At 41.5% G+C, this 17,766-nt stretch overlaps 1 protein-coding gene across 1 annotated transcript in view; it reads left to right on the top strand.

Moving 5' to 3' along the window:
- The first annotated feature begins 4,573 nt into the window (after positions 1-4,573).
- The window catches only part of LRCH2 (leucine rich repeats and calponin homology domain containing 2), a 69,719-nt gene continuing 56,526 nt past the window's right edge, over positions 4,574-17,766 (top strand). The window contains exons 1-4 of the mRNA XM_044682481.1: positions 4,574-4,797; positions 8,261-8,387; positions 14,933-15,038; positions 15,123-15,259. Coding sequence (XP_044538416.1) covers positions 4,574-4,797; positions 8,261-8,387; positions 14,933-15,038; positions 15,123-15,259 — 594 coding nt within the window. The remainder of the gene's footprint in view (positions 4,798-8,260; positions 8,388-14,932; positions 15,039-15,122; positions 15,260-17,766) is intronic.

Consider the following 17,766-nt stretch of genomic DNA (forward strand, 5'->3'; position numbering starts at 1 on the left):
GCTATGTGCTCAAAGAATTGGGAATTAGAATTGGAGCCTCAGTCTTCTCCCCACGTCATTCCTTTGCCCGTCCTCTTTGTGAGCACTGCCAGACAGTCTAACCAAGTGTTTAATGAGGTGCTGATGTTTCTCATTGCCATTAGCAGCCCTCTGACTTATCTTTGAGGAGAACCTATGCGCTGATGCTGCATTTAGTAGTGCTCAGCACATAGTAGGTGTGTCAGTATTTTTTCATTCATTTATTTACTTTTTGTCTTCTGGTTTCCTTTATCATGTGAATGTCATCCTGGGTTTTACCATTCATCTCCTCCAATAGCAAATGAGCTTGTTAGCTATTGCCCAATAATCTGACAAAGTACCAAAAGCTAAATTCCTACTTATAGACGGTTTACAAATGATGATCGCTAGTAGCTTTTGCCCCCCTTCTCAGCCTCTAAATACAGAAGAGGGCTACGTAGTTCTACAGGCTCTCATGTCTATTTCTGTTTCCTGGGTCTCTGCGGCTGAACAATTCACCATATTGTTGCCACGGTGCTTGGCAGTGAGCTTGGCGATAGCTAGGTGGAGATGGGTCTTTACATAGCAAACTCGGGTGCTGAGATTATCTGCAAAAGCTTTCCAGTTTGCAGTCCAATGTATGTGCCAAACTTTGGCCTTTTAGCTCACCTCCCCAAAACGGTGAGAGTGGCGTCCTAGTACCTCATCTATTAAACTCGCATAAAAGTTCATTATGGTGGGGGCGCATAGTGGGCTACTATTGGGAAATATTTCAAATGGGGCAGCTAGGCAACACAGTGGCTAAGAGTGCCAGGCCTGGAGTCGAAAAAACTTGGCTTCAAATTTGGCCTCAGAGGGGGCAGCTGGGTAGCTCAGTGGATTGAGAGCCAGGCCTAGAGACGGGAGGTCCTCAGTTCAAATCTGGCCTCAGCTGTGACCCTGGCTCCAAGATAGAAGGGGATGGTTTAAAAGAAAAATTTGGCCTCAGACACTTCTTAGCTGGGTCACCCTAGGTAAGTCACTTAACCTTAATTGCCTAGCCCTTACTGCTCATGTGTCTTAGACACAATACAAAGACAGAAGGTAAGGGTTTTTTTTTTTAAAAGAATGTGAATAGGGGCAGCTGGGTAGCTCAGTGGATTGAGAGTCAGACCTAGAGACGGGAGGGCCTCGGTTCAAATCTGGCCTCAGACACTTCCCAGCTGGGTGGCCCTGGGCAAGTCACTTGACCCACATTGCCCACTTTTACCACTCTTCTGCCTTGGAGCCAATACACAGAAGTTAAGGGTTTGAAATAAAAGGATGTGAATAGATGGTCCATTTGCTGCTTTCTCACCTCACCTCCTCTTCTTCTCTATTCTACGTTGTTGCTTTTCTTTTGGCAGATTTGGTTCTGCTGTTTATTAAACCCCTGCAAAGGATGTTTTTGCTCTTTCAAAGTCTGAGACAAATTGGAAGTAGAGACTTGGTTAATTAGAGGGTTGGTAATTAGCTACTATTTCTATTTTGACTATAATATATATTATCTTTTTCAGCTCTACTAAATTAGAATAATTCTACAATTTTAAAGTGACGTTTACAAAATAAATAGAAAACCTCCTGCAGAAACTTGGTTAAGCTCATTTATTTAGGTAGCTTGGAGATGCTTGGAAGTACCAAAGTCTCCTGAAGGAACTTGCAAAGTTCTTCTGTAAGAGGTAATGAAATGCTCTTTTTCATGAAGGGTGAGAGGGACAGGGACTGGTTCTAGACTCTCAGTGTAGTTGGGCACCAGGAACAAGTCCTCCTTCCATGCAGGACCTTCTCTGCAACTGAGAGACTTCAAGAACTGCCCAGGTACTGACAAGGGAAGTGACTAGTTCAGAGGGTCACATGGCCTGTGTGTGTGCATGCATGTATGGATGGATGCATTGTTACCAGTGAAAGATAAATGACTGACGAAGGAAAGGTTCCAGTCGGAACATTTTGATTTATTAAGACAGTCCATGCCAGCTGCCCAACAAGTCAAGACCAAGTCCCTTCCTGAGCTTAGAGCTGGACCTTGAATATTTGGGGTGGGAGGAGACACTGTTGGACATTAAAAACAATTAATCAAATAAGATCAATTAATCAATCAAGAGGAAACAAAGTAACATTAGGTAATCTGATTGCTAATTGGAGGAAAGATATGGGGCTTTCCAAGTTGGAAGGGAGGAAGCAAACAGGTGCAGTTCCCTGAATTCAGAAAAGGAGGTGCCCCACTTCCCCCAAGTGTCTGGGAACAATCAAAGGAACATGGGAACAGCCACTGATCAGTGTGGGGCCAGTTTTCAGATTGGACATCTGGGTTGCTCGAGGATTGGTGGAGGATTGTGAGAAAACTCCTTCCATCAGTCTTGGGATCTGACCGGGGTTCTGGTCAACATGAGCCGGAGCCTTGGTTAAGGGGCCCCTAAGCTACAGGGAGAGGCGGTCCAGCTTCTCGGCCACCCAGGGCCAGAGCCTGACAAGGCAATGAGGTTTGCTCCCAATTCCCACAAATGAATAAAGTTTTCTCACTGGACAGGAGTTGGCCTAGACCCGTAATTGAACAGAAAAGGAACTGAGCCAAATCCAGAACTGAGTCACGAGATGGAGTCAGTATGGGGCACTCACTTCCCATAATTCACCACTTGGTGTTCTGATCGCCTCAATTCCCTCAGCATGTAGCATGTATGTAATCACATGTGTATGCACATGTACATGTGCACACAAGGCAATTATGCAGTACACCTCTGGGTGGGATTTACAGGCGAGTCTCCCTGGTTCTGAAGAGTCCTCTTTACACCCCAGTGTGCTGACTCTTGGTGACCAGAGTTGGGTTTATGTTAATAATAAAAAAGAAAACATTGCGTAGGCTCTTCTGAAACTGGAGAGACAGCAGCTGAGGATCTGGCTACAGGCCCTCTGACACATACACTTCCCCTCTCACGTGTGGAGCAGTTGCCCAGGTGCACCAGCAGGGAGAGTGTCCTGACCCTAATGCTCTGTCCCAGTACACGGTATTCACTTTCTCATATCATCTCGTACTCATTAATCCCCTTTACAATCTGGATGTAAATAATATTTTTTCTGGCCTAATTCTTTTCCCCCACCTTCAGTATCACTGAAATAAGAACAACAGCTGGGGGCAGGTAAGTGGCACAGTGGATAGAACACAGGAAGACTCATCTTTCTGAATTCAAAGCTGGCCTCAGACACTTGCTAGCTGTGGGACCCTGGGCAAATCACTTCACCCTGTGTGCATGAATTTCTTCAACTGTAAAATGACCTCAAGAAGTAAAATGACCTCGAGAAGGGAATGGCGAACCATTCCAGTGAATCTGCCAAGAAAATCCTAAATGGGGTCACGAAGAGCCAGACACAATTGAGACAACGGAACAAAAAAATAACAGCTAGTATCTATATAGTGATTTCAGGTTTTTATTGTTCAGTTGGTAACCCAGACTACAGAGGACTTTTGTAAAAGTATAACAGAGTTTAGTGGGTAGAATATGGATAGATTTGGAGTCGAAAGCCTGGGATTTGAAACTTGGCTCGGCCATTTACTAGCTGTGTGACCTTAGAGCAGTCAGTGCTTCTGTGGGCCTCAGTTTCTTTATCTTTAAAATGAAGGAGATTGGTCTAGATCAGTGGTTCCCAAACTTTTTTGGTCTCCTGCCCCCTTTCCAGAAAAAATACTACTTAGCGCCCCCTGGAAATTATGAAACTATTTATCGAACTCAGAATAGAATGTAATACACAAAAAAAAAAATGTGGCCATCACCGCCTCCCTGGATTGCTGCAGCACCCGCCAGGGGGCGGTGGCGCCCACTTTGGGAATCACTGGTCTAGATAACAACTTTCCAACTCCATCTGTTTTCTGAGAGGGGAATGCTAAGTTTAAAGTAGTGACTAGGTTAAAAAAAAGGAATATAGTTGGAGAGCGTCACTTGAGAGACTGCTGAAATAAACCATGGTTGAGAGGTCGAAAGTCTGAATCAGGATGGTAGCAGTAAGAATGGAGATTAAACTCGGTTGATTTTGGAGATAACTTTGAAGGAAGTTGATCCCATTTTATTTGATTCTGAGTCCTTTCAGATCTTCTCTTTTCCTTGACTCTCTCCCCTCCTTCCTTTATTTCTCAAACTTCCCATACCACTTAGCCTAGGCCTTTCCTTTGCCCTTTTTCTTTGTCCCCTTTATCAGAGTCAGTTATTTATATAATTATCTTTTCTCTTTTGGACTAAGAAAGCAGGTTCTGTCACAGACAAAACTTTTTAAATTCTTATTCCATCTATGATGCACCCTGTACATCATGAGCACTTAATGCCAGTAAGAACATTTAATGTATTTTATTTCTTTGACTTAGGTATGGGAGCAATAATACTGATACCAGATCCAAAATGTCAGTCAAAACATTCCCCCTGAGTGTGTTTTTGAAGGCCATGTTTCTCTTCTTGTCTCCTGGGCCATTGTGAATTTATCCACTATGCGAATAGTGTTTTATCCCATTGCAGCTTCTCTTTCACGTGTATCTCCGAGTCCCTTTGGACATCCTGGTTCTAGACGACTCATGATGTATGAAATAATGCTGTTGATGACCACGTTTGTAGGTTGGCTTCTAATACTCAATAAAGATCAACTTTCATTTTCAGATCTTTCAAGAAATCGATTTACAGAGATTCCTTCTGATGTCTGGCTATTTGCACCACTTGAGACCCTAAATTTATATCATAATTGCATCAAAGCCATTCCTGAAACCATAAAAAACCTGCAGATGTTAACATACCTTAATATTAGGTAAGCACGCCTTTTTTCCCCTCTAGTTCTTGGTGTTAACTCACATTGCAATCCCTTCTGCTAGCTGGGAAACGTTTGGACTTCTATTCTGTGTGCTCTTCCGGCTTCCCTTATTGATGATAATGAAAGAACGGCTGAGGTAGGAATCGGAGGGCGCTCATTTGGCGAAACTCTAAGGAGCCTCTCAGAGGTGTATGAAGCACGTTGCTGCTGTACTCGTGAAATGGTTAGAGTGTGACTCGCTTCTTAGAATGGATTTCTTGTTAGCTTCATTCGAGTGGGAGAGTCATTTTTCTTCTCATTATCGTATTTATTGAGGCGGCATTCAGGCAGTGCAATCACTCGCTGTCAGTTTTTAACAGAAGTTCTCATTCAGCAGCACATGCACTTCATTGCCACATTTTTTTTTAAACCCCCTCACCTTCTGTCTTGGAATCAATCCTGTGTATTGGCTCCAAGGCAGAAGAGCGGTAAGGGTAGGCAATGGGGGTTAAGTGACTTGCCCAGGGTCACACGGCTGGGAAGTGTCTGAGGCCAAATTTGAACCCAGGACCTCCCATCTCTAGGCCTGGCTCTCTATCCACTTAGATACCCAGCTATCCCCTCATTGCCACATTTTTGAGCAAGAAAATAATGTACTCAGAAGCAAAGAGACAGGAGCAAATGAAACAGCTGATAATTGGTTTGGGATCTGACCCTCATGCCCCACGCTTAGGCAGTCCAAAGTTGAGGAACCCTTGAGGTTTGCTCTCACCAATCCTCATTACCTTATTTGCATGGCACGGGTTATGTGGGACAAGAACTTTTGAGAGAATCTTCGTGGTGTTAAAAGCAAACTGAGAGTATCACTGAAGCTGCTCTGAATCAAAGATTTCTTTAAGCAAAAGGCAGCTAATGTTGAGAGCTTTGTGGCTAGAAGATGGAACTTTTCTTTATACGATATAGATCAGTGAGACTGCACTTTTTTCCTATTGTTTTTTCCCAAATAAAAGAGATTGCCAAGCAGAAGTTTCTATACTGGAGCAGCGGTAGTTTGGACACATTAATTGTTTGGAAAATTTAGTTTATGTTGCTCACAGGCCCCATAATATGAATATTCTTGGATCTTAGGTTCACGCTGAAGGGACTTTAATGATTTGCTCAAGATCCTGGCAGGGCTAGTTAGGTGGCTCAATGCATAAAGCACCAGACCTGCAGGCAGGAAGACTCATCTTCCTGAGTTCAAATCTGGCTAAAGATATTAGCTGTGTAACTCTGGGCAAGTCATTTTACCCTGTTTGCTTCAGTTCCTCAACTGTAAATGAGCTAGAGAAGGAAATGGAAAATCACTTTGGTATCTTTGCTAAGAAAACCCCAAATGGGAGTCGCAGAGAGTCGAACACGATTAAAGAATGACAACACCACCAAGAAGATCCAAAGCTAGGAGCTATAGGAGCCAGGATTTGAACTCAGGAGCTTGGATTAGAAATCTAGTATTCATTGAGTAACATTGAGACAATTAAATATTGAATACGTCCTGAAATAATAGTGAAGTAGCTGGGAAATGAAGCGAGTTCCTATAAACTCCCTCCATCAGTAAAGAAGTCAGGTCCAAGGTCTTTATACAGCTGAACAGGGGGGCAAATGGTGGAGATCTGTACCCACTTACCACCTACATCTTTGTCTGGATCATTCACTGGTTTCTTCAACTCCTCTGCTGTTTGGCTGTCTTATTTCCTTGCTTTTGGGGGTATTAGGAATAGTCTGAGACTGGTGGGTTCATGAATGTTACCACTGCTACCTTAGATGTCCTTGAGGCTCTTTATATGGTCCCTAACCCCTTTTAAAAGCTCCATATCCTTATCCTTCTCATTAGTTTCCTCGATGCACCCCTCATTTGCACAGTTGTCCCTCATCTGGCAGTAATTTAAAGAACTGGAGTTTTTCCGATAAGATAGAGATCGGACTTGTGATTTCTTTCATCTTTGTGTGGACGGCAAGGCAGTGTGACACCTTTGGGTCCCTAGAGTGTAGGAGAACAAAGTAGAATTGGGAAATGTTTAATAAAATAAAGATAAAATAAAACATAGATAATGTTAATTTGTGGTTTTCTAAGTCAGTATGCCACCAGCAGGGATCCATTTCTGTGTGAGTTTGACAGTCCTGTCCTAGAGCACTGAGAGTTGAAGTGACTTGCCCAACTCTTGTATTGTCAGAGGAAGGCCTAGAATCCAGATCTTTCTGACTTTGAAGCCAGCTCTCTTTAATATCACCAGGACACCGTACTTGGTGAAACTTAGTTGTATTTGATTCTCAAGATATATTATGTATGCCATTGTAGAAATGGAGCAATTGACTAGAGAGTCTCTTTACCAAATCCTTATCCTTCCTGGCTCTCTTTTCTTTAGATCTCCAAAACCTGATTTTCATCTCAGGTTTTAAAAACAAATTATATTAAAGAATGTCACTCAATTCTAATGGTGTGTTAGCAGTCTCCCAAGTGGAAAAAAAATGTAGACAGATAAATTTTACTTTTTCTATATAGGAAACCTGAACTCCCGGGTTCCATGATCTGTTTCTGAAGAGAAAGGGCACGAGAGATCATTAGAGTGGAATATGTCCTGGGTTTTGGCTCCCATCGCTTACTTATTATGGGGCTTAAAGATTTAATCCATTCGTCTTTGGATAGGCTTTTATATATCTAGCACATGCTGATTTTCACTAGTCTGGTAGAGTCTAGCTTGGAAAGTAATTCATACAATTGGATCCTAGCAAAAGAAGAAGAGGAATAGAGAAATAATTGCTGCCTTTCCTTCAGTTGAAGTGGAAAGGAAGAAACTGTTGTCCCTTCCAAGAAGAAAGAAGTTAAATAGAGCTCTTGGCCAGGGTTCTTGAGAATGATGAAGAAGACAAGTTGGACGGGCAGCATTAAGACTCCTGAAGATCACTGAGTCCAAACTGGGACTTTCATGAGACCAAGAGCAGTCTGACAAGCCCAAAGTGGGGGGACGGGGGTAGCAGATACCAACAGGGGTAATTTCCAAACAGTGATACCGAGGTTATCTGCTTTGACAGCTTCAGGTTTCTCACTTTTTACCAGCTGTGCTGCTTGCAGAGGGAAAAGAACGTGGCCCTATGGAAGCCATTAGCCTTTTTGGGTAAATTCGTTTCCCGTGCTACATATGGGGGGGGGGGAGAGAGTGAGCCAGATACTGTATGCATTGGGGAACACGTGCTGATAATTGTCTTTGTTGCCTTATTTGGTTTTGTCCTGATAAAAGATCTTGTGTTTAAAAAAAAGGTCATAGATTGGTGGTGATTGCTAGCTTGGGAGAGCCGTGCTGGATATTTGAGAGTCAGCAAGGTGGTCTTATCTCTCTTGTCCCAGTTATACCATTAACTTTTAAAGTGAGATGCTTTTCCATGATACTCTGGCTCAAGTTTCGGAGACCGTTCTGACAGTTTTTTCTGATTTGTTTTTCAGTCGAAATCTTTTATCAACATTGCCAAAATACCTGTTTGATCTCCCGCTTAAAGTTTTGGTTGTCAGTAATAATAAGCTGGTTTCCATTCCTGAAGAAATAGGGAAATTAAAAGACTTAATGGAATTGGTGAGTATGTAAAGACTTTTTAAACTTTTTTTAACATATGAAACATGTTTCATATGAACGATGTGTTCTATGCAGGATTTCACTAGAATGCAATTTTAAACAAAATTACCTTGATATATGATATTCCTTTGTTTATTTTAATGACATCTTAAGGGCTTTTTTTATCCTGGTATTTAATAAACACCAATCAAGGAAGAAGCCTGGTTATAAGTCACTCTCTCCAAACACCCCAAACTGACTTTAAAGTGAAGGGGGGGGTCTAAAAAGACTTCAATTGCTATTGTATATTTTACTTTTATTTATTTATTTATTAAGAGCTTTTTTTAGAAGCCTTACCTTCCATCTTGGAGTTAATACTTTGTATTGGCTCCAAGGCAGAAGAGTGGTACAGTTAGGCAGTGGGGGTCAAGTGACTTGCCCAGGGTCACACAACTGGGAAGTGTCTGAGGCCGGATTTGAACCTAGTACCTCCCGTCTCTAGGCCTGGCTCTTAATCCACTGAGATACCCAGCTGCCCCTCACTATCGTATATTTTAAAGAAGCTTCCCCCCCTGCCCATTTTATGAACAAAGGACATAGACAAGGGACAGGAGAGTTAAGTAAAGTTTTGTTTGACAGCTATGAGAAGAGCAAGAGCAGGAAAGGGAAAAAGCCAAGAATAAGAGATCTGGAGGCAATGGTGAAGAGCAAAACCTCCCTTTGTTCATGCTTTTCATTATATTTTGAGATCAGAAATGTTTACTAAAGCTAGGAAATGCAGTCAATAACAAAAACATGATACTAGTTTCAAACCATTACGTGGAGTTACAAAATTGAAAATGTCTTTAAGGCAAATACATTGGGATCACAGGATCAAAAGATTTCTGGTGGGAAGAACCCTAGAGGCCATCTAGGCCAACCTCCTCATTTTATAGAGGAGGAAGCCAAAATTCCAGGGAGAATGCGACTTGTCCAAGGTCCTACAGGTAAGTCAAGTTCCAGGTCCTCCCACTCCAAGGCTAGTGCTTTGTCCACTGTTCAACAACTCCCTCTCTGTATATCTTTCTGTTCCACACCTCCACAGAGCAATCATCATAATATGTAGAATTTTTACTTTTTATTTTGAATATTAATCATAAACTTAATTTTTCATTAAATCTATGCTCCACCAAATCCTATTCTGTCATTTGATCATGAGATGAACCTGATTTTCTGTTCTCAAAAGCGCAAGCTTTGGCAAGTTCCCTCATTTTGAGAGGACTTAGAGTAGTGTCCTGGCATTGGACTGAGTTTGATTTCTTAGGAATAGTACAATCAAGTACAAGAGGCTCACCACCAGTAAGCTGCCCACGGAACCCCATAAAGCAAAGAAAAATAGAGTGACCCTCAGGCCAGTGTTTTCGCCTTCTCTTCCCGTAGTGACAGAGAACAGGTGAGAAGTTACTAGGAATCCCTGTTTTTATACCATCTGTGAAAACTTGACTTCACCGTCATTACTCTAAACATGACATCTTTGTTATATGGTTGCCAGAGGTTTATCCTTGAAGAGACAAAGAAAGGAAGTGGTGGCCTTGCTTTCATTGTGCATCTAAAGGCAACAAGAAAACAATATATCCTAGGGCAGTGTTGGCAAAGTATTGGCATCTGGGCAGAGCTGGCACTCTGGAAGCTACTCCATTCCTCCACTTCCCAGTGCCCAAGGACATTTTTTGCATGCCTCGACCCTCTGTCTAGCCACCCAAAGCAAGCACGTCCTCCCTCCACTCTTTGGAGTAATGCAGAGGGCTCACAGGCAGCTTGAAACTGTAGTCTGGGCATGTGAACTTGAAAACCTTCGCCAGTGCTATCTAGGGCTTTTGATCATCTCATATTGTATCGTTCATAAGTATTTGCAAATAGACTACCTTGAAAATAACTTCAGTTTATGTATCAGTATCTCTGCCAAAGGATGACAAGATGGAGAACTTCTGTGAAGAATCTGATAAGACTCCAAACTAAATGAACATAGACTCTGACTTAGCCACTTGTGAGTGCAAAGGTGAGAACAGGTTAGGACAGTGACATACAGCGGGAGCCTTTCAGAGTGTCTGCAAAGCTGCCCTTTAGGCTTCCAAGCCGACTCATACGTACATAACTGGCCTTGGCACCTCAGGGATCGTGATGACAAAGTAATCCCGTATTGGCCGCTGAGTCGGGAGAGCCAATGACTTTGTAAAGGAAGTGACTCTGTCCCCAGCTCTCTTTCCTTCACTCTTCCTTTCAGCTCTGAGATCGCTTTCCATGACACACGGCGACTCCAAACCCTGGCTGCCATTGTTCAAGCACTGTTCCTTATTCCTCACTAACTGCTCCCTTCTTCCTTTCCCTCTTCAACTCCTCCAAGTCAAGGGTATTTTCTAAGCGGTCTAAGGAGTGAGCATGCAGGGACAGGAATGTAGGGAACTCACTCCTCTTTGTGCCAGTTCAGCAAGAGGCTAAATAAGGGCATGGAGTACATAGTCTGCAAGTCTCTGCTTTGGCTCACTTGCGTCCCGGAGGATTTGGAGCAGTCCCAGTCAGACACATTTTCACTGGTTGAAAATAGGAAGAATCTTTACATCAAGTTTCTCTGATCAAGGTCTCATATGCAAACCATTTGAGGGATTTATTCAAATGGATAAAACCAAGAGCTATTTCCTAATAGCTAAATGGTCAAAGGCTATGAATAGGTGGTTTTAAAAAAAAAGAATGCTTTTATTTTTTCTCATTTATCTGGACAAACCATTTTAGTATTTGTTTTTTAAAACTGAGTTCCAAATTCCCTCCCTCCCTTCTTGCGAATGCAAACATTCATTGATAGATCGATAGATTATACATGTGTGGACATACAAAACACATTTCCATACTAATCATGTTGCAGAAAACACAAACCAAAAAAAAACTCCACCAAGAAAAAAGAAAAGTAAAAAGAAAGTATGCTTTGATTTGCAGTCATGCAATGCGGCGATGGATAGCATTTCCCACCATAAGTCCTTCAGAATCGTCTTGGGTCCTTGTGTTGTTGAGAAAAGCTAAGGCAGTCACACTTGAGCATTGTACAGCATTGCTGTGACTTTATATAAGTTTTCTTGGTTCTGATCACTTCACTTTGCAGCTATCATTTCATGTAAATATTTCCAGGTTTTTCTGAAAGCATCCTGCTCATCGCTCTTATAGCTCAATAGTATTCTATACTACTTTGTGGCTATTCCCCCAGTTGATGGATATCCCTTAATTTCCCATTCTTTGCCACCACGAAATGAGCTGCTCTAAATATTCTTGTACAAATAGATCTGTTTCCCTTTTCTTTAATCTTTTTGGGATACAGACCTTGTAGTAGTATTGCTGGGTCAAATAATATGCACAGTTTTATAGCCCTTTGGGTATAATTCTAAATCATTCCCCATAATGGTTAGATCAGTTTCCAAGTAGTACATTAGTGTCCCAATTTTTCTACATCCCTTCCAGCATTTGTCATTTTTGTTTTCTGTCATATTAGCCAATCACATAGGCGTGGGATGGTACCACAGAGTTGTTTGAAAAACATTTTTAGTTGATTAGTCTTGTCTGACTCTTCATGACCTCATTTTGGGTTTTCTTGGCAGAGATACTGGAATGGTTTGGTATTTTCTTCTCTGACTCATTTGACAGATGAGAAAACTGAGGCAAACAGGGTAAAATGACTTGCCCGAGACCATACAGCTAATAAGTGTCTGAGGCTAGATTTGAATCAAAGTCTTCCTGATTCCAGGACCAGCATGCTATCCTCTGTGCCACCTAGTTGTCTACTCTTGGGAAGTTGCCTAACCTCTGCCTCAATTTCCTCAACTGTAGAACGGGGATAATAACAGTATCTACCTCAGGATTGTTTTGAAGATTATAAGAAATAAAATGAATATATATATATATATANCAAAGTCTACATTTTATTTTTCCATAATATTTTAATTACTGTGTACAATGTTCTGGTTCTGCTTATTTCACTCTGCATCATATTTCACTCTGCATCAGGTCTTTCAAGCTCTATCTCCTTATAGCACAATAATATTCCATCACTATCATATTCGTCAATTTGTTCAGCCAGTCCCCAACTGAGGTACATTCTTTTAGTTTCTAATTCTTTGCCACCACAAAAAAATAGCTATAAATATTTTTGTACAGATAGGTCCTTTCCTGTTTTTTCCAAATATCCTTTTCACTGAAATTATTGCCTAGCCATACAAGAGCAGAGAATAGCTCAAAATCACTAAAAGTGACATTCATTTCCTTTTAAGCCATCAAGCCCTCTTCCTTCCTCCTTTTAATTTCTAAACATAATTTACATTTACAGTGTAAGAAATAAAAAGGATACATATATATATAAATATTAGGGTTTTATTGAAAGCCATATTGATAATTAAAGCCACGTGCCTGATAAGAGCTCATTCAAATGCTGGGCCATACCTTCCACCTGGCTGCTTCAGCAGGAAAAGAGGAAGTAACAATTCTGTCCTGAGCCTTTATACCTTTGTTTACATAATTTACACTTCCTGCCCACGTGTATTATGCAAGAGGAATCATGAGAAATGTAGTTTGTAAGAGATCTAAGTGTCCACAGGAAGTTTAGACCAGGGAAATCAAAATTAAAAGATTAATTAACTAAAAAAGATAAATTTAAAAATTTTTAAAAAAAGGACCCCCAAATTTCCAATATCACAAGATCAAATGAGATGGTGTTTGTTAAGTTCTTAGCATATAATTAGGCACTTAGTAAATGATTATTCCCTCCTTACCATTAAAACAAAAAAATCAAAATTGAATTCTGTAAAAGAAAAATGAAGAAACTTATTCCCAAGAAGGGGATATGAGAAGGTGGCAGAAATGTGGGAACATGAGTGTAAAGTGCTGCATACAATAGCAGAGGTTGGTTTTATGGGATTCTTTTTTTCTCTTCATTGTTCATTTTCTATTACAAAGGATGGTCATCTTCTCTAAATAGATCTTTGTTAAGGTCCTTAAAATTTGACTCCCAGAAACGAATACATTCATATTAGATGAAACATGTCTAGAAGGAAGCTTTACTGTTTGTTTTTCAATAATACTTCTCTAGAATTTCTCCACATTTTCTCAGGTATGCCTAGATCATAGAGAGTGGCTTCATGGAAATCTGCAGCGTACCTTCACTTACAGCCTCTCCTCCCCTCTGGCCTCCTTCTCCTCTGCAGAGCTCTCATTTTTCTTCTTTTATCCCTGTAACCACTCTCTGTAACTGGACAGACCTCCGGTTTTCACAGTGTTATTTTTTTCTCATTGCCAGTGAGAGCTGGGAAGCAGGAACTGTGAATGTGATTTGCACTATCCCTAGAATGCTCAGAGTCTTTTTATTGATGGGTAAATTGGATATCTCTTTATTCAGCTGTTACTATGGTAAGGCATGTTAACTGATCGATTTTACTAACCAATTCTAGAGAAATTTCCAGGGTGATTCCTTGGAATAGGAGGCTGGGGTTGTAATGCCTCCAACCGAATCTCTTACAATTCCCACCGTAATCAGTTCTTTTGGACAAAGAGATCTTACTCAGCATTCTAAAATTAGGGTCTTAGATTTATTTAGACATGGAAGGCACATTAGAAGACAGCTAACCCGCCTCACCCATTTTCAAGATGGGGAAACCAAAGTAGAGAAAAGGTAAGAAATTGACTTACTCAAGATCACACAGGTGTGTTATGTGGCAGAGTCAATAGCTGAACCCAGGTCATGTGATTTTTTTTTTTAGGATTTAGAGTTTATTTTATTTTATTTTTACTCTTTAATTAATTAAGAATGTTTTCCCATGATTACATGATTCATATTCTTTCCCTCCCCTTCCCCCTCCCTAAGCCGATGAGCAATTCCACTGGGTTATACATGTTCAAAACCTATTTCCATATTATTAATATTTGCAATGGTGATCATTTAGAGTTTATGTCCCTAATCATATCCCCATGGAACCATGTGATCAATCATATGCTTTTCTTCTGGGTTTCTGCTCCCACGGTTCTTTCTCTGGATGTGGCTAGCGTTCTTTCTCATAAGTACCTCAGGATAGGTCATGTGATTCTAAGTCCTATGTTCTGTGCACTGCACAGGCTGCTCCAGCCTTTTCTGTAGTTTCCCCTTTATCCCTAGTCCCATTAATGCCGAAACTTGTCTGCCTCACGTAAGTGTGTGCCCCGTTGGAGCTGTCATTAGTGACCTAAAGGTTCACAGTGCGAGTGCTTTCTTTTACTTCTGGCTAAGCAGCAGCCGTGTTGCCATTACTGTTCCTCACTCTCCCCTGCCTGTTTGAGAGTTCATCTGCTGTTGAAGTTTTTGAGGGGGGGGGTTAGTTTGTGACCTGAACTTTTTTATGGACAACTTTTGCTCGGGCCATGTACTACCAACTTCTTTACTCTGCGAGGGTAACAGATGATAGATTTTTAGAGAAATCACATTAGCAGGACGTGACTGTTGGTAGACAAATAATCAAGTCCTGTATGAGGAATTTACCAATCTGATAAAGTCACTCTTTTCTTCTTCTTTCACACAGGATATTAGCTGCAATGAAATTCAGGTCCTCCCTCAACAGATAGGAAAATTACATTCGCTTAGAGAGCTAAACATAAGAAGAAACAATCTTCACATGTTGCCAGATGGTAAGAAACTCACGATTCTTTATGTAACATGAACAAGAGATTATGGACGTTGAAAATTTAACTTTTTTTTTTCTCTCTTGGCAGAATTGGGAGATCTTCCCTTAGTGAAGCTGGATTTTTCTTGTAACAAAGTGACAGAAATTCCAGTTTGTTATAGGAAACTCCGTCATTTGCAAGTGATCATTTTGGATAACAATCCAATGCAGATACCACCAGCACAGGTTTGTACCGGAAGCTCATTCTTTCCCTCCTGCCTTCCATACCCATTGGCGCCTGTGTCTTTGGGTACTTAAGAAACAACTGAACTGGGGCTAAATGTGTCATCTGTGTATCTGGCTCTAAATAGAATTGCTTTCTTTCTTTGTCAGACAAGGAAATTGGGAAAGGAGCACTGCCGGCTCAGGCAGCCAGGTAGAAACGTGTCCTCTTCTGGCCAGGAGGTTGGGGTTTTCATTGGCTAGATGGCTTGGGAGCTCTTCCTTATTCCAGTCACTGTCTACTTAGGCTTTACAATGAGAGTAAGAGGCACCTGCGCTGAGAGAAAGATTTTATCATTGAGCAGAAGCTTTGGCTGATGGCACTTACATTCTTGTGCAAGCAGTGTGTCATTCTGTGCACTCGAATGGCTGATTTGCTAATGAGGATTCCAGTATTATCTCAAGGGAGATGATAATTGTGAAGCATGTAGTCCAGTGCTTGGCACATAGTAAGTACTATAAAAATGTTGGGTCTTCTTCTTCTTCTTGTTTCTATTAGCCCAAATGCTTTCATTCACCTCCCAAATGGAAAATTTCTCAGTGCAGTGGTTGGCCAGGTCCAGTGGCCTCTAGTGTATTTGCTGCTCAGGCTGGATTTCTTCTCTTTTCACTCGAAAGGATATTTTTCTTTAATGTAGTCACTGTTTTCTCCATCAGTTAGTACCGGCCATGTTGTTCCTCTAAAAACGGAGCATCTGAGGACTCTGTTGAGAAGCTCCAGAGCTTGTGAGGAGCCATCATGGTGATTAGCATCTTCTCCTGCCTTGGATTTTACTATGCTGGGATGCAACGTTTTCAAAGCCATCTCATCTGTACAGTGTACTTACTATACCAGTCCTGGGGATACAGAAGCGAAAGGCCATACAGTCCTTGCTGTCAAGGAGCTTACTATCTAGTAGGGAAGGTGAGGCAGACACAGATAGCAAGCAGAAGGAAAGCTCAGTATGGCTCGGTACTGCCATATGAAAATAAAAATATTTTTATCACTGACCCAGATGCATTTGTTAAGCCCCTTGTAGGAGTCTTACTCTCATAGAGCTTCCATTCTGTTGGGGGACATACAAGCATATCCAAAGTTGGAGGGAAGCAGACATCAGCAGCTTAGGGGGACTCTGAAAAGTTTGACAACTTAATGTGATAGATGAATAGATACTAAGGTGTTATTATCTAATAAGGAATTAATAGCAGAACTTATATTTCTGTGCTAGCTGTGGGGTTAGGGTTAGGAAGTATTTGAGCTACATTTGACACTTTATTATATGATATAAAATTTGCAGATGCTACAATCTGGGAGGGACAGCTGAAGGTCGATGGTGGAGTCAGTGAGCTAGACCATTGGGCCAGATACTAGAAAACATGCCTGAATGGGGAGAAATGCTTGATACTTTGGTTCAAAGAAAGATGAGAGGGAGACGCAAGGCGAGAGAGGAGATTGTCCGAAAAATCTCCAGAGCTCAACTTTAGTGAACTTCCACGAGACATTTAGTGACCTACTTGAGCTCGTCCAGCTTGTTGTGAGTAGCAGAGCTGAAGTCCCAACCCAGGTCCCTCGGTTCTGTGTAATTAAAATTTGAACCCTAGAACTACTATTCCCAGCATTCCATTTTCCTTCTCACGTTACGTGTTGACATAGGAAGGATATAAATTTTGTGTAGCCCCGCCTCTCGCTCTCTCTTCTTTTGATTGCAGCTGACTGAAGCAGGCTTTTTGGGAGAGGCAAGAGGACTTACATGGTCTTATTTTGTTAGATAGTTACCTTTTTATTCCTTTACTTCAAGTGATTATTAATAAACTTTATAAAATAGAATCCTTGGGAGTATTGGACATTGATTGAAATCGCACAGCTCCAAAGCCAGTCTGTCACTTTCCGTGACACTTTCTTGAGGACGTGGGGTCATGCCGACTGCGTCAGCTAAGAGGACTTAGGATACACGCGACAGCTCTTTTCAGGAATCGGAGGGGCTTTCATGTTGAAGAGAGAGTAGACTTGTTTTTCTTGGTTCCGAGGGCAGAGTCAGGAGCAATGAGAGGGCAAAACTTCCCAATGGTGAGAGTTGTGTCAAAGTGGGAGGGCTTGTGTCACGCGTTAGTTGTTGTTGTTTTAATTGCATCCATATGGTGCTTCATTCATTTTATCCTCACAATAAATCCTGGCAGGGAGGTGCTAGCCCTTCCCTACAGGTGAGGAAGGTGAAGCAAGCAGAGGTGAAGTGACTTGCCTGGGACTGCAGAGCTAGTTAAGTGTCCCAGGTGCCTATCCTAGTGTAGTTCCCCTCAGTGCCTATCCTCTAGCAGAAGCTGAATGGCTACTTGTCAGCCATGTTAGTGCATAGAGATAGAGCTTTCTCAGATGGGGTTTGGATCTTTCCAGTTTTGTCCTTTATAGTTTTTTGTTTTCGAATCTGGTCAGTAAGTGTCTTTGTTGCTCCTGAGCATAACTCCAGTCAGGCAACATAAGCACTTTGAGCCTC

This window comes from Gracilinanus agilis, chromosome X (assembly GCF_016433145.1).
Source record: "Gracilinanus agilis isolate LMUSP501 chromosome X, AgileGrace, whole genome shotgun sequence".
Classification (NCBI taxonomy): Eukaryota; Metazoa; Chordata; class Mammalia; order Didelphimorphia; family Didelphidae; genus Gracilinanus; species Gracilinanus agilis.